The 17,967-nt window shown below is 34.6% G+C and overlaps 1 protein-coding gene across 2 annotated transcripts in view; it reads right to left on the reverse strand.

Annotated features, from left to right (window-relative positions):
* The window catches only part of SPATA17 (spermatogenesis associated 17), a 101,176-nt gene that overhangs the window by 47,443 nt on the left and 35,766 nt on the right, over positions 1–17,967 (reverse strand). For both annotated transcript variants that reach the window (XM_067294695.1, XM_067294694.1), the window contains exon 6: positions 10,342–10,465. In XM_067294695.1, the coding sequence (XP_067150796.1) occupies positions 10,342–10,465 (124 nt within the window). The remainder of the gene's footprint in view (positions 1–10,341; positions 10,466–17,967) is intronic.

Below are 17,967 nucleotides of genomic sequence, written 5' to 3' on the forward strand. Positions count from 1 at the left end.
GGAGCAGAGCACGAAGTTCGTTGCCTGGAAAAAAAAACACAACTACAGATTTTGCAATTCTGATGCTGAAAAAGACTTAAGTAGAGCGAACTTTTAGCCACTGTATTTTTAAATGGAGATGGAGATCACTATCCTGCAATAATATATGCTTAGTATGAGTGACATGCCTAATAACAAGGAATTTAGCAGAAGCTCTGGGACATCTTGCCATGTCTACATGGACATGCCTTTAAGTGACTGAGTTTGAAGTCTTTGCACAAGATCAAGCACAAAACAGTACTCCAACTTTACATCTGATCGTGTGTTAAGTCATTTGTGATGACTGATGATTTTTCAGTATAAATACTCTCTCATTTCTTTCCACAGCAAATTACAGACAAATTTTCCTGCTGGCATTAAAGCAGAAGATATCAAACAAACTAAAATGATTTAAAAATGAGCAGCCTTTAAGAAAATTAGAATTTGCAATACTGTTGCAGAACACGGATAAAATTATAGTTATATTTGTTCTGTTTTTAAGGTCATTCACTCACTGCCCTTATGAAATAGACAGAGAGTATCTGGGGAGTGTGGAAAAGGGTGAAATTCTTGATTTCTGTTGAAAGCATTTTCACTTCCCACCTGTGCTTAAATGAGACTTTTGAGGATAGTGAATAGGATGGAGCCAGGGCTGGGGAGCAGTGGAAATTGCTATTTCAAGTACTTTCTATTAATGCTTGGGAAAAATACACTGGTACAGCACACAGCCATCTATCTCTGATACATATAGGTTATGGTGTCAGCAAATAGCACTCCCCCATCTTCCTTCTCTGTGCTCCCTAACCTATGGATTCTGGGCTTGAAGCTCACCAGCCTTGCCCTCTTAGTTTTGGCTTTGATTGTACTTACCCTCTCTAGCAAGACAACCACCCCTCTTTTAAAGAGAAAGAAAGACCATCTGGAAAAGATATGAGCAAAACACTGGAAAATCTATGAAAGTTAAGTTGGAAATTTGGTCAGTAAATGGTTTTGGCAGAGTGTACACAGGATAGCTGCTATTCTGGAGGTATATTTTGGCTTCCAGTATTGATTTTCACATAGACAAAGCATAATTAAACCTTGTCTTCTTTTTAAATCACCATGATACTGTGTTGAGAGGCAGAATCACAGTCTTGAGTGTTCCCAGGACAAGGATCCCCTGAGGGCAAGAGCTGGACGCAAATCCTAAGTGAACTAAAGATTTCTGATTGTGTGTGCAAACCGCTTACAGGTCATTTTTGGAATACAGAAGTAATGGAACTAGCCATCTAGGCGTAAATATTTTTCTTTGTTCAGATACCATGTCTTTCAGAATCACAAACAGCTCACTTATGGGACACTTCCAGTTTACCTTACTTTGTCCTTCTTTTTGACAGACACATAAAGCAACATTAACCGAGATTCCTTACAAGCGAACAGAGATTGTAAGTATGTCTAGTCCCTCAGGAGGCAAAAGAGTTGAATAATTTTCCTATGCTGCATACCTGTGAATAGGCTGATATATCTGGCCTCCAATATGAAAGTGAGCACATATGCAAAGTAGGCTTGCTGATCAGATGTATCTGTCACAAGTACTGTAATAAGGATCTAATGTAAATTGAGAATCCTTTGAAAATATTATTTTATAAAAACAGAACATTGTAGCATAAAGTGCTTTATATACTAACGCTATCAAAATGTAGCTGCGAGCCTGCCTGAGAGCTAGGAAAGCTCACTCTCTCCTCTTTTAATTTAAATGGGATTTTTTATCGTACGAACTTTGGTAAGCAGTCAGAAACATCTGACCTCTTGGCAGGAAAGTGATGAAGGGGTATTAAACACCCATGGATAGGTGGGGATGTTCAGTGATTGGGGTACCTACATTAAAAAAAAAAAGACCATTTTAGTTCATCTCCAGGAAATATTAGTACTTATAATGAATGATAATTTTATCCCCTGAATGTTTCAGACACAGGATAATAAAATTTGTAACAGTAAAGAGGGAGGAAATAAAATGTAAAAGGTAAGAGCTAATTCATTCTTCACGCTAGCTCAGTCCTTGGCCTTTCTTGAACAGACACTGCCAATAGTAACAAATTATGTATAATCATTTTGTGATGTGGACTCTTCACTTGGGACTATGCTCAAATGACCAAACTTGCAGCCTTGTCTCTTAAACTGTGGATCCAAAGATCAGAGGCCAGTGCTTTATCCACTGAGTCCTCACCTTTATAAGAATAAAACTGCCAGGTGTCCAGAGACAGTGTGGGTGTCAAACAGCGTCATTTTAGATCAATTGTTTTTCAAATTCTTGCAGGACAGCATATTAGGTTAGAAGTATTTTAAATAGTTGTGCCTTCTGAATATTCATTAGCCTGCTCCAGTAGAATTTTTGGGCTTTTTTCATCCTCACTTAGAACATTTACATCTAATATCACTGCACTAACTTCACTAGAATTAAATCCTGATTTCCAGTAGTGTAAAAAGGAGACACTCACACTCAGTGTAATGTTCATGAATTAGCATCTCTGATGACAGGAAAAATGTGATTTAAAAAAGAATGCAGCTATCTAATTTATGATATTTTAACATTCAATGCCTTTTTGAATAAAGAATTAAAAATATATTTTTACTGTATGAATTGACAAACATATGAGGTAATGACTGATGCAATTGTGGGTTCTATAATAACTACAGAAAATCAAAATAAAAATGTTTTGGAAAAAAAAAAGCTGCAAAGGAACCTTGTATCATGTTTTTGCTACCTTTATCCACAAAAGCCTTGATCCAAAGTTCATGAACTTAAATGGTTCCCATTACCCTAATATGGAATTGCTTATGAACTATAGGTATTACACAGAGTGAGTAAGAATGAAAAAACTCTGTTCTGATTGCTGAAATTAGAACTTTTCACTGTTACTCACTTGATAGCATTTTCTTCCTCCTCATAGAACCTTATTCTTAAGGGCTTTTTAAAATTATTTTCTACAGTACTAAACTATTAAAGAGTTACTGTCTCACATGTTTATGTTGCCCTGGAAAGCATTATCTCAGTCAAAACTAATTCTATTAAAAATATTTCCTTATTCTACCACATCAGCTACTATATCACTACAAATGGTCCTTTCCAATGCATGGTCAATGGGAATAAATATGGAAAAACATCAGCCAAATGTCTAACACATTAGTCTTGACTCAACAGAGAAATGCTGACACAGTCAAGTAGTGAATGAAAACCAAAGAAACTACAGCAGTCCAAAAGGATAACACATGATTTGTTATTGGAAGTTACTCAAAGAAATTTCATAGATTTTGTAGCTTCTACAGCAAACACGGCCTGTTACAACAGTCTATTCTGATCTCCAGCTTAAAAAAGCTCACTTTTTTTTTTTCTTCTTTAACTGAACAGACCAGAGCCTTCAAATTACACACCATTTCAGCAGAATGATCTGAATTCTGAAGCTAGGAATATCTCTGTAAAGTGACAGCTGTAGCCAGAGATTTAGCAACCATATCAGAGATCTCAGAGAAGGATCTGAGAGTATGCTTCGACATCTCTTGACCTTCCATTTTATTTCTGTCCTCAGGAAAATACTGAGGATACCTTTTACCTCAAAGAAAAACTGTGCTTTGCCTCACCACATGGTAAATAGGAACATGCAAGTCGAGGCTGCTATGAATGAGCCTTCCTCCCAAGAAGCTGAAGATTAATTTTTTTTTATCGGGATAAGAAGAAATCTCTCCTGGATTCTTTCAGACACAGCTGAAATGAATGTATAGAGTAAAAGACCCAAAACTCATTCAAATTTCTCTCACAACTGTTGACAGAGGGATCTGACCCACCCTGAGATAGAGAAGTTCAGAAAGAATGATTCTACACCTCCTTAGCAGACATTAACAAGAAGTTATTAACAGGAACTTTGTTCTTTTGTAGCTATGCAGAACCAAGGAGCTTATGAACAGTATCTGTTCATGAACTGCCAGAGGATGTCAGGAGAGATGCTACCCTACTAAACAGGGCTTGAAAGTGATGGACTTAACTGTTGCTCGAAGTGGAAGAGGTCATAAGCAAAATGTCACTAAACAGTGGAGAAAGAAAAAGGCATTCTGCAGTTGCATATTCTCCTGTGACAGAATATCAGAGACAAAATATGCTATAAAACAAGCATGCTGTAAAAAGATAGTACAAAGAGAATGGGTTATCTTGGTCTTCAAAGGAAGAGCAGATCTACGGCTAGTCGTGTTGTAGGCCTAGATCTATTATCACACTCTTTCCTATTCAGGATATTTCTACTCTGGGTATTGGAGAGGCAGGAATTGGAGGAATACAGAGCCAAAAATTGAACAGCTTAATAATCCAAAAATGGAAAGATCTACAACAAATAACTACAAGTCCTTCATACAGATTGCTGGAAACTGCAAGCGTATTTTGGGTATGTAACATTATATTGCCCCATTGCCCCATTTTTAATGCTTTTCGCTGGGCATATGCCACTGTCAAAGACAAGATGTTGGGCCAGATGAACCTTCAGCCTAACTCATCTGGTTCTTTTCATTGATCAGGGCCTAACAGAGGATTCTATACAGAAATCAAGAGTCTGGGTAGGCATACAAACACAACTGGATGATTTAATCTTTCTCGAGGTCTTAATACTTAAAGCATTTAGATGGAATAGAAGGTCCCACAGAACATGGGGCTCACCTAACCTCAGCATGATTGGTCATCAAAGAGGAAGTTCAGGTCAGGAAACAAGCACTGAACTGAGTTCACCAGCCAGGGGAATGATAAGCTTAAGTGATGTATGCATACCATCACATTCTCAATAATGTTAAAATAGGTTTTGTACTTGTGTAACAAAGCTCTCAAACTTCTGCAGACATTACTTCACAAAGAACTTTTGCCTTCTAGACTATAGTTTTACATTCATTTTCTCTGAAAACTAAATTTGGTGTAGGAAATTTGGGAAAATGTTAACAAAATAAATTCATATTTTTAGAAGCAGAGAAACTATGGAGAAAACAGAGAATTAAAATCCTCTTTTTTCTCACCCAGTACTGTTGGCTGGTATGGGAAAAATTATAGGGAGAGGGGAAAAGATCTGTTGCTCTTCTGGTCTCTGACCCGTTTCTCAATAACAGAAGAAACTACAATAGCAAAAGGCTTTATCAGCTGCGGCACTCTGAAGACTGCTTCTACAGGAATCTCTTCCTGATCTCAATGACTTAACAAGATACATACCATTCTGCTCTTCCACCACTTCTCCAACTCTGGCTCCTTCCAGCTACCACTGCCTTCTACTCATAGTGTGGTGGCCCTCTCCCTGGGTAGCAACCATAATAGTAGCAGCAGCTGCCATATTTGCTCTCACTCAAGCTCAGTCTCATCTCAGCATTATTATAGCTCTGCCTGCTGCAGCATGACATACTTAAACATACAGGTCAGTATTGACCTGTATGTTTATAACTTGACGCTGGTACTTTGGATTTAGTCTATTATATACCTAATTTTTACCATCCAAGTCCAAGACCAACTGGAAAATTTATTGGAAGGTTGGAAATACCAATGATTAGACTCCTGCAACTATATGTTCCAAGAAATGTGGGTTCTTCATAACTACTTCTACAAAGTGCCATCAATATATTTAATGATTTTATCTTTCATTGACTTTAAAGACTGTTTGTCAGCACTTGGCAAACTTTGGCCCTTTCTACAAATGTCACCTTTGCTAATATGACACAGAGCAGTAAGAACCTATTCATTCACAGTGAGTTTCATTACTACAAAATGGGAAACTGTAATAGTATAGATAGATAATCTATATAGATAAAAAAATATATTTATAACAGAAAACATTATATTAAGTATCTAGTTCATTTATTAATGACACTTAAAAAAAGGATCATTCACACTGTAGTGGAAACAGTACACTGCAGTTATGGACAAATTATGGACTTAATTATAGTAAGTTTCATGTCTCAACATGAACTTACAATGCAGATCAAGGTTTGACAGATAAAAACAATGAAAAAGATAGATCTGCACTGCTATTCCTATTGTGCTACCAACATATAACAACAAGAAATATTCTGAACAAAGGAAGAGCCTTACTAAATGTGTAGTGCAATTTTTATCATGTTCATCATAAATTCAGAATTTTTCAGACTGTAAAAGCAGAGAAGGAAAATGTTGTTATACACACACATGTATATATATGCATACAATTTTAAAATCTGGAACAGAGGATCTTATTTTTAAAATGGAACTTATTTCCAAAGCCTCACAGTTTTGACACCTCACAGATTTATTTCTGGCTCTATTTTACAATGGAATCTCCTGCAAAAAGCAACCAGTAGGTGGAGCAGACAACATAATTTATCACTTGATAACAATGGTATGGACTCTGTAGTGTTTTTTTCATAACTATGGGAGTCATGTAGGAGAAATTTTCTTCAAACAAAGGAAGCTCATGTGTGTCAGACGTTACTTGGCTCTTTATTGAAGCTACTGGCATATAAAGCAAGGTGATTAAAAGCTCAATATTTCATAAGCATAAAGTTTTAGAGCTCATACTTTATTTCTCCAGACATTATTTGGCAACGAACTTAGTATCAATCAAATAAAAATATACTTTGTTTTTTCAAGACAACTCATACACCTATAAAGAGGGTTATATTTGTTTTGCATGAATATTACTTGCAGAAGCAAAAATATGTAGCTGGTTTCTTTGTAAAGTCATAAAGCTTTTTGTGTGTTGAAGTTGGCACGATGCATAACAAAATGTACTTTCACAGAAAGACAGTCAATAAGTCTATGGCAACAAATTAACATTACTACTAGTAAATATTGATTATGCAAATATCCTAACTTGGTTAACTTTCTTTTCTTTAAGCTACTTTGTAAAATAATAACATTTCTTTTATTCAAATGAGCCACTTGGTTCTTATTTGCATTAAAATGTTTGGGTAAATGCAATGTACAAGTAGCAATAGGAAATAGTTGTTTTTTGGTAAATTCCTATGGCAAAATAATCTCAGTTAATTATAATCTCAAAAATAATCTCAGTTAATTATAATCTCAAAAATATAGAAAAAGTGTAAATTATAGTATAATATGATACATTTTTTACAAATCAGTGATTTTCCTGTATGTCACTGTTTCATAGCAAAGGAACTAAGTACATTAGGAAAAAAAGGGGAGGTGAAATGCAGAAGACAATCCATCTTAAATGTAGGTATGTCTATATAATATTTTGCATGCAGATCAAATTCATTGTGCCTAGTTCAAAGTATAAACACACTTATTCTGCCCATATTTTGAGCTGACCAGAAGCTGTGTAACTGCATTAATTCTTGAGCTAATATAACATGGCTCTCAACAAGGCTAATTAGTTTGTGTACAGCCCCATGTTATAGCTACAAATTGGCTTGGAAAATAATCAAGACAAGCTCACATCTGTCTGTATAAGACTATGTATTATACCTGGTATCAATAACAACATATAATGCATACTAATTCAGGTTTTGATAACCATTTCTTCCTCAATCTTTTTCTTTATAAAGGTAATTGTTAGTTTATGGAAGAAAAAAGTGCCTGAATAGGAAGTTAATTCACGAGAAAGACAAAACATTTTGATTTCATCGCCATATACAGATTAGACACCTTTGTACATTCAAGACACTAGCATTCTTAAGTTTTATATTTTAATCCTCAATTTTGAAATGCAAAATAATGTTAGTAATTAGGAATGGGCATGACCTTATATATATAGTCTGTGGCAAAGAAGAGCAAATTCCACAATCAATAAAAGATTCATAGACTTTAAGGCCAGAAAGAAACACTGTATCATCTGCTACTTCATGCAGTGTTACAATGTTTGATCTTAGACCTGTTAAACCTGTTACATATTTCTGAGATGGGTTGTGGGCTTCAGCATGTAGTCAGTGGAATTTGACATACTTTTCTTTACTAAAATTGAAGACCAACAACTCCTTAATTCCTTTCTGTCATTAACTAAACATCCCTTTTTTTCCATGTCTGTAGTACAGCAAGAAGATTCAAAGCTATAGGACATATTTGAAACAGTCATTTCAAATAAAGATTTTGTAACACTGCCCGGATAAACTGCCTGAATAACTGCAGCCTTGATTCTGAAGGTGGCTCAGCTCCATATCATTGTACCTCATTATGCATGGCAGGAAGGGGAGGCACATGTAGCCAACCGTAGCACATCATCTCCACAGCTCTTTGGGCTTTAGTTAATACATGACTCTCCAGTAAGTCCAGCTCATCAGCCTCCTGTTTTCATTTGCTATGCCCTCTGCTTCCTTAACTCACTCGGAAGTGTTGACTTTGGCTGCCTCGTTCTACCGAGACATGGATGTACCCTGCTTAGTAACCCAATTAACTATCCTTGGAAGACAGCAAGACACAGCTTTAGTCACATCAGAAGACCAGGGATAATGAGAGCAAAAGGACAGACACAGAGCTGCAGCAAAACAGTAAATTCTTGACTGAAATAACATGCCTTGCACCTTAGCGAGGTATCAACTTCTATGACTGTGGAATTGTGGAATACAATGACTGTGGAATATATGCAGTTTGATTACAATAAATAGTTTACTTCATATCTATCTTGGTTGTTTTTCAGGTTGTCTCTAGATGTTGCAATGATTTACACTCATTCATGTTTCAAAATAGTATCTGCAAAATGAGAACATGGTTTTTGGAGCACAGTTTTGTGACAAAGGAAAAATTCTCTGGGCTCTGAGTCCTGATATACGTAAACTATTCCAGCAAGCAAAGTCAAGAGTATTTTGTTCTGCAAAACATTGCCAGTCAAATTCTAGTTCTGTAAAACTGGAAAGCCAGACTCATCAGAACATAATAGTTATTGCCACCCTTTACCAACAGTCCTCTAGGTGGATGGCTGACATAAGGCACTGCTTGGCTTTCCTTAAAAACGCATTATAGTTTGCTAACCTAGTATCATCAGTAGTGAATTGAGTCTACTAAAATTTTCTTAGACCACAAGTCACTAAATGTCTCTAACTAGCCAATTTTTGTGCTGCTGGTAAACATATTAATATTTATGCATCTGTTATACATATAATGTTTTGCATAACAGTACAATTTCCATTTTCTATACTTCAAAACAATATGAAAACACTGCACAGATTATTCTTAATATTCTAGTTCTACATCTGGAAAAAATATTTACTGTGATCTAATTTCATTTATTAAGTAACTCCTCTGTCTAAAAGCTTTTCATAAAAATATTTTGCTATTTTTTACTAATTTTTAAATTAAAATTACTTAATTTGATTTATATATTCAGTTTTCATAACTGATAACCTGTCAATGTAGCTCTATTTCTAATAATGCATTGATCACAATTGATTCCCAGAGGAAAAGACTAAATTTTCTGTCACAAAGTGTTATGGTATTTTTCTTGCTTCTTTAGGATTAACATTTCTTACACACCAATTACAATTAACGAACTACAAAAAGCAATCACAGAGTAGGAAGCAACAAAAACAAAGCATCTAGTTCATACCAGCACACCCTGATTTGCATGTCAATGCTGTATTAATATGAAGAACAACCAGTCACCAAACATATATGGACATAATTTTTTTTTTACAAAAATTTACAGAGGGGCTAACAAAAGGCAAAAACAGAACCATTACCAATCAGATCAATTTTTGTAAGATATATTTATTACCATATTCACCTGTCTGCAAAGCAACATACCTAAGAAAGCTTGAAAAAATCTGAAATTTTTATCAGTACAAAACAAATTAACCATCAAATGTTCAAAATTTATATGGCATTTCTATGTAAAAACAATCAAGCTAAATAAGCTGATTCAGGCTGTTCTAGGAAAAGGTTTAGCTGAAAACCTGCATTTATAATCTATCTTAAAAAACTGCAGAACACAACACCAATCCAAGCATTAGCTCAATTAAAAAAGGGAAAAAAATGAAATCCTTCCTCAACTTAATAACTTCTTAGTTCTTGACAAGTGCAACAACACAACAATAAGCCAGTCAAAATGAGTTTTTAAAGCGAGGTTATGCCCTTCGTGTTGTGTTATCACAGTGGCAGATCAAACTGCTGACTTGGACTCTTTCTGCCAGCAGTGCTGATGCTGCCTCTATGAAGCTGCTGTCACAGAATAGTCATGGTACCTGCTCTTGCCTATAGAAAAGCACTAAATTGAACTCGAAGTAGTGTCTTTGTGATATCTTTTCAACAAGTCATGTCCCATTCAGCCTGCTAGTTTATCTCTGTCAGGCTGGGGGCCCAAGAGGTTTGCATGAGCTGTCAGGGACAGGTATACCAACCTGCTCAGTGCTAAGAAGGTAATGCATCTTTCGGGCTTGGTGTTCCTTTTCCTTTTCTTTCTTTTCTAGGTCTTTCTTTTTCTTTTCTTTCTCTTTCATTTCTGCATACTCATTCAGTTCTTTCCTGTAATAGAATAACTCTGCTAAGTACAATACAGTGGTAAAGGTCCTGCTAATGTTTTACTTTATTTTAACCCTTTTGTAGCTTATTCTTCACGGTGTTTTGCTGTTATTCATTAACAGTGTACCGAAATCAATGGAATACTAAATCAGAGCACATTCAGTTCCACAGCAGCAGGATTCTACATGGATATAACTATGAAGAAAAAGGATTAAAATGATAAAAGCTACATTGTGCATGTATCATTCAATGAATCATGTCCATCAATAGTGTATTAGTTCATATTGTTTAGTTATTATTTTGAATATTATATCAATCTATGTATTTTAATAGTTTGATAAAAGAGGATTCATGCATGCTGTCTTTTTCTGTTTGTAACATCATTTTAGTTTGAATTTTTCTGAACAGAAGTTATTTTAGTTTAGTAATTTTTCTTCAAACAATCTCAAACTAAAAGTTGTTTTCTTATGTTTCAGCTAGTGCCTTATGACATTGCCTGATCTGTCAACACCGGAGACTCTACAAAATCAAAGAGGGTAGTAGACACTGGGTAAGATTGGATGTTCATTGCTAGACCCTTGAGCCTTTTTGTAAGACTGAGCTGTATGCACAGAGAAGAACTGGATATAAAACTTTATGTAATGTCCTTAAGAGGCTTTTGCATAGCATTAAGTTTCTTGCACAGGTCACTTTCTACTGTGATCTGATAGCAACGGTACAGGCCACCACAACAAACAAGAGCATCACTAGAATGTAACTGTCTCACAAGCCAGCATAAGCATTTGCAGAGGCATAGTGTCTTCTAAATGGATGGGTCTGGGTATTTAATAGGTCTTAGAAAATGTTTTTATTGTAAAAAGAAATAAGGAAATAGGGAACTGTACCTAATATCAGCTTTCAAGGAATGGAGCAAACTCATGATTCTAATAGCATGGCTAGAGGAAATTGCAAGACAAAACAGACATAGCCTTTCTCCTCAATGGCTTTTTTTCCATAGGGCCAGGCTTGCCCTAAATTAAGCAAACAGTGGAGTAAAATTAACATTCTGTAAGAAACATAATTCTGTGCTATTGTTCACAGTGCCTGTGAATGGAATTTTTTTGACCCAGTAAAAAAGGTTAGTTTGATTAACATTGTTATTATTGTTATTAAGAAACGGCTAGTTCAAATTAACCTGTGTGCCAAAGACACCAAGTATATTCAGTCAAGCATTCAGATTGTTTAAAAGTTAATTAAGTGAATAAATCTTGTCTTTTTTTTTTTTTTTTTGGAGCACATGAGCATGTGATAAAATAAAAAGCAAAGAAAAATTCTATTCACTATTCACATATTTAGATAATTCAAATATTCCAGCAAAATGGATTATTTAGCGAGGTCCACATTAACAGTCTCACTGGTTTCAATGGGTACCAAGCAAGACACTCTAGGACAAGGGTCAAATGCTGTCAAAATATGCATACGAATAAGTTTGGTGACATGAATTATACCATGGGAAAGTCATATTGCTCCTGAAAGTGCTTTCAAGATTGTGACTTAGCTTGTAATTCTTAATATTTTAACTATCATAATGTTAAATCAATTCATCAAAATACGTGAAAGAGCAGTAATTGCTTTATAACATGAACACTGAAACTACATTCCTAAATGCAAGCTGCAATGTAGAATTTTTATTTGTTCCATGCTAAAATCTTTCAAGTTTTTTTTATCAAGTATCATAAGGAAAATCTTAAGTAATTATACAGGCTTTATTTCAAATATAGAAGACAAAAACAGAATGAAAACGATATAAGCTAAGGATTGAAAAGATGTATAGATCTGTTTCAGTCTCTGGAAATATTTTTTGTTGCAGTTTACTGTTAAAGGCTGCTAATACAATATTTCATACAAGGTTACTTATGAAGCACACTGACGTTTAAAAATCACCATGCTATGCTTTTGCAGCAGTGTAATTTTTTTCCAACATAAGATTAAATTGCAAAATAAATGAATTACTTAGAATGGCATGGCCCCCATTTTGCCACCCTTCTCTTGAAAATTGCTTATTAATATGAAAAAAGAAGTTGGAAAATAGCCTGTTTTACTTTATGCATAGTGTTTTGGGGCCTCAAAGCCTGCAGAGCCGGACTAGCTGCACATTTTAGATTGTGTTGGCAGGCGGGTACGATGACCTTTCTGACCTGCATCTCAAGGCTATTATTAATCGCTAAGTAACCTGGTAAAGCCAAACAAATTTGTTTCCATTGAAAGGATCTCTATCTGTGTCTGAGAATTTGTGCTGTACCAAACAAACCTCATTAACTGTGTCCATTTTTGACAAAGAACTAGGAGTTGGAGAGATTGGCGACCTTTCTTTGTCCTTAAGGTACAGATTTTAGAGTCACTGCATGTGGGTACATAAGCATTTTAGCTGGAAACTCTTTGTTCTATATCAATCAATCATAAAAAAATGAATAAATAGAAAATGCATATAGTACCAACTTTGTTTTTATTTTATGCCACTTTACCTTCAATATAAGAGCATAAGTTCTAAGTTTTACATATTTAATGCTGCTACTTGCTCTTTTTCATTACAGATTCATCTATTCAGCCTTAGTGCCACTATCTATAGCTATAAACTGTCTATCAAAATATTACTACAGCTTCTTCATGTTCTTATCTACTTCTTCCCAACAGTGAACAGGAAGCTTTGTTATTCAGTATATAACTGCTGATGGAAATCCCTAAAGAAAAATATTGATAAAAATATAAATTTGTGTTTCAGATGCAGTGATAATGGGATGCAAAATATTTCCCACTGTCATCAATTTAAATTTATCAGATTATTTTGAATGAATGATTAGTTACCATTATTTGCTGAAATTAAATGAAGTTTAGAATATTTGTTGAAGTTCAATGCAATTCATGATATTTTTATATAGTACTGCTATCCAAATCATTATGATCCTTTTAAGATTATCACATATATCTTCATTAATTCTGTAACATAATCCATTCAAAAGTTAGTTTCTTTTAAGGAGTTACAAATAATTTTTAATACGTTTTTGCAATCTACATATTTTGCTTTTTAGCCAGTTGTGCTAGTATTATATGCATACTATTTCTTTCACGTATTATGCTATTCTAGACAGTTGTACAGAACACACAATTTTGTTTTGGGGATGATGACTCCAAGACGATTCTTTCATGGGGGGCACCACAAAATAGGGAGTACATAGTGTTCCAAAAATTGCTACACTGGAAAGTATAGGTATTTTAGCGTTAATACAGATTTATTCTAAAGTTACCTGAACCTGAAACTTTCACATCTCTTTTACAATTCTTTAAGGGATTTGAATAGAAGGAACAAAAGCAAAGAATCCAAAAGTAGTTAAATATAGCTATACTATTTCATGTGTTAGTAGTTTAATACTAACACATGACACACTGCACAGTGGGTTTCATTGTTGTCATATTGAAAACTGTTTAAGTGATACTAAAGACATAAATTTAGACTTCCAGATAGATTTAGACTTCCAGATTGTTTACATGTAATGTTTATCAAGAAGTTTCATGTTCATGACCTTCTACATGTATGTCCGCCCAGAGAAAATAAATCCAAATTCTGCTAAATACAATTGAAAATTCCACTCAACTAAATGAGTTTGGGATTAAAACCTTACACTTACTCCCAGCTTTCTCATTGTTTCTATATATCTCAAGTTCACTGAGCAATAGCACAAAACCTTTTCTTGGGACTATATGATATAACGAAAACTTGAAATTATGCATGATCCATAACTTTCTCCTTTGAGCACTCTGTATTGAACTCACTGCTTCAGGATGAAGTTTCCATGGTTCAGTGTGAAGGGGGAGAACTGAATATGGGAAAATATTTTGGCCTGCATTTTTAAAGCTTCACGAAATGTTGTTGTGAGAAAAAGAGAAGTTCTGCAAATGCAATAAATATTTTACATTAGTTAATACTCTTTTCTATTTTTATAAATGATCTGTCTCTTGCATGGTTCACAGTTGGGACAGTACTGTTTATTAAACTAGCTGTAACGACTGGAAAAAACAGGTAATGTTTTGAGCATATAATCTTCATTACCTTAAAGCTTATCTCAGTAAAATACCAGCAAATGCATCTTCCTACAAACCTGACCTCTCATATACATTTTGCCCAATCAGAGTTGCTACCCCACAGATTTTTTTTGGAATTATTTTGCAGAGGAAATACATGTTAGTTTTGACAAATGTAGTGCCCTATCATGATCTGAAAAAGGTTCAACAAATCAAAAGAATATCAATATTTATTAGGACAAGTTTAGGAGGCATTGTTTTGTTAAAAAAGTGAATATAGTGGGTAATACAAAGTGTGTTTTCCTTGTGATAGGAAATGTCTCATGTAACTGGAAATAGGCATAGGATTATCAGCGTATGTTCTCAAAGGCCACAATTAAAAATGATCATGTGTAACAAATCTGTGAAGCAGCTATTGATTTGTTAGTGATAAAATTGTTCACTTTACATTGCAGTGGTGTTGGTTCCAGCTATAAGATGCAGACTTGGTTAACACTGCTCCTGCAGTCTGTATAAAGGTTTAAAATACACATGTAATATTATTCCTGGCACTTGCGGAAAGGTCTTTAAGTGATGATTTCAGCGATATACAGATTTTTATAATTCTGCATAGAAATGCATCATTTTACAAATCTATATTGACCTTCATTTATTGAACTTTATCAAAATATTGCATTTTTTTGCATTTTCACTGGAATTTTGTGATCTTGTGACCAAATAACCATAGAAGTATAATAATCTTAAGTAAAGTGATCTGAGAAAATCAATATTTAGTATAATTTGCCAGAAGAAATACAAAGTTATTGTGATTTTAAATAGTTCAGACCCCAAATCATAAAATTCCTGCAACATAGGCAGTAGATAACCTTAGCATAAAAGAAGATAACCTAAATCGATTTTACCTTCCTGACTATACATCATCCTCCCTGCTCAAACAGAGAACTTGGAACTGAAAATTAAATTAGTGGGACAATATTTTGGTACACCACTGCATGCCACTTGACTTCACGTTACATTCGTGTTTGTGAGAATAGAATATGACCTGCCATGTTAATATCATTTCTCTTTATCTATTTGGGTAAAAAATTAAATATACCTATAGGCTAGCCTAGGATGCAAAAGTAGTTTAAGGAGCTCCATGATTAAAGACAGATTTTTAACAGAACACACATACTACATTTTTATGCTAGCTACGTACCACCAGACAGCCTGACTATCCTGAACCTATTTCTGATTATTTGTATGCACCTGTTCAGATACATTGCGCAGGACAGAGCAGCTCGGTAATCCCCTACTCCACTCCAGCATAGTGCACCCTCTCATGTTATGTGACATGTTTGCAGCTGTGCAGTCTTGCCCATTGAAATCAGGGCTATATTCATTCTTAAAGTATACTATTTATTCTGAAATATGTGCTAGACTCTTATTCATGCACCTGAAAATTAAATCATTCAGCAGTAATGTACTGATAAACATCATTCTTTTATCTGAGAAACACTGAGAGGATTCCATAATATATTTGCTCCAAGTATAACAAAACATAAGTGAGAAAGGTTCAAAAAGTGCTCTGTAATTTATAATTACTTTGTTAGGTGGGTTTTAGATAGCACAAAATGAAAACATCTACCCTGCAACACTTATTGCAGACCTATACATTAACTTACATTCAGATTGTGTTAGTTCTGAATATAAAAAAGTGTTTACTTCTTCAGCGGTAAAATCTCACTGATATAAGTAGGAATAAACATTAAAGTTCTTTACAGTAAGTCTGACATATGATCATTTTGTTGGAAAAAAGAATAAATGGCTAGCTTTGTTTTATACAACATCCTATGCTGAGCCACATGAATCTTGCAAAAATAAGAAAAATGTTATACTGCTTAGTATTTTAAAGCCGTGATATGCCATAACATAAAGATGCATGGTATTTTCTAATTTTAAACAGTATCTTTAAAATAAAAATAAACATTAAGGTTAAACAGTAGGTTTAACAGTTCCCTAATATCAGAAAACTGATGGGCTATACAAGAGCTTCAGACAAGAAGCAATAATGTAAGTATTTAAAGATATTATGTTAATGAGCCACTATTTAGAAGAGTTCTGTTAAAAATGGGTACTTACATTACTGTAACATATGTGCTATCTTTATATATTATATCCTTATGCATTTGTTCATGTGGCCCTTTTATGCCCAAAATAGTATTTCTCAGTAATATAATCTGTGGTCACACATGCATCCTGAATGTCCTCATGTAAATTTTGTAAACATAAATGACGGGACATGAGCTATTGTTCTTCAGTTCTTTTTGCTTCTAGAGGATCAAGGAAATGAAGAAAGCCACAGTAATCATATTCCTGGGGATCTGATGAAAGGAAATGAATGGCTGGAGTTCACTTGAAGACTGCAGAACAGAGATGCAAAGAAAAATCATATCTCAGTTGCATCAGGGAATATTGTCTCACAAATGAATGGACTGAACCCGGTGTAATTATGCTTGTAAAGGAAGCCACAGAAGCCATACAACCACATTAAGAATAAAGATTAACTATCATTGTGGAATCTGAGTGGGCTAGTGAGTATCTAATTATAATGCAATCACCCAACTATTTTGGGAGTCTTTGGACTGAAACATCCTAACTTTTTAGCCTACCTGCAATTGCTACAAAGAGGTTGTGAGAGTCCCTGTAAACCTGGTTATATGCAAATAAAACAATAAGGCTCTAACGGCATGCAACATTTGAAATTTAACATAGCATTTACTTGCCTAAAATGTAATTCAGGGAGGAAAATCAGTAAATAGAGTATCTGGTTAAAATAAAAATATTAAATGTCTTTTGACAGAAATCTTAAAATAAGTACAAAAGGTATAAGAAGGGTCCTCCGGAAACAGCCATATTTTTCAAATTCTTTGCATTGGAGGAATTGTGACAAACTGCCTATGTACAGAAACAAACGTAACAGAGAACAAATTGCAAGATGCTTAATACCAGACTCTGCATTCACATGTATGCTGTATTCACAGTGCTGTTCTATGAAGATATTGGCTGTATAAGTGAGAAAATGTGAGAGAGAACCTTTAGTATTGTAGATACCGCTAAAAAAAAACATAGCTCTGGAATAATGAAGGGAAACAGTGAATGTATATGAACACCAAGTGCACTCCTACAGAATTAAAATATAATCCTTATCTTTTTAAGATTTCAGCCTAGAATAGCTGAGGATATTGGTGTCCAAAAGAGATAAAGAGTGTTTTCAGTCCAAACCACATATCTTTCTCACTAATCAGTATGGGTTAGTCTTGTGAAAGTCTTTCTAATTCAAATTAAAATATTCTGGACATCCAAAGAGTGTGGTCACTTCTGAGAACATCTCTATTGTCTGGGGTGATTAAAGTCCACTAAAAGCAGCTGGAGTTCTGCAGGGTGAGTTGGCAAAAACACCTGAA

This window comes from Apteryx mantelli, chromosome 3 (genome assembly GCF_036417845.1).
Source record: "Apteryx mantelli isolate bAptMan1 chromosome 3, bAptMan1.hap1, whole genome shotgun sequence".
NCBI classification, from domain to species: domain Eukaryota; kingdom Metazoa; phylum Chordata; class Aves; order Apterygiformes; family Apterygidae; genus Apteryx; species Apteryx mantelli.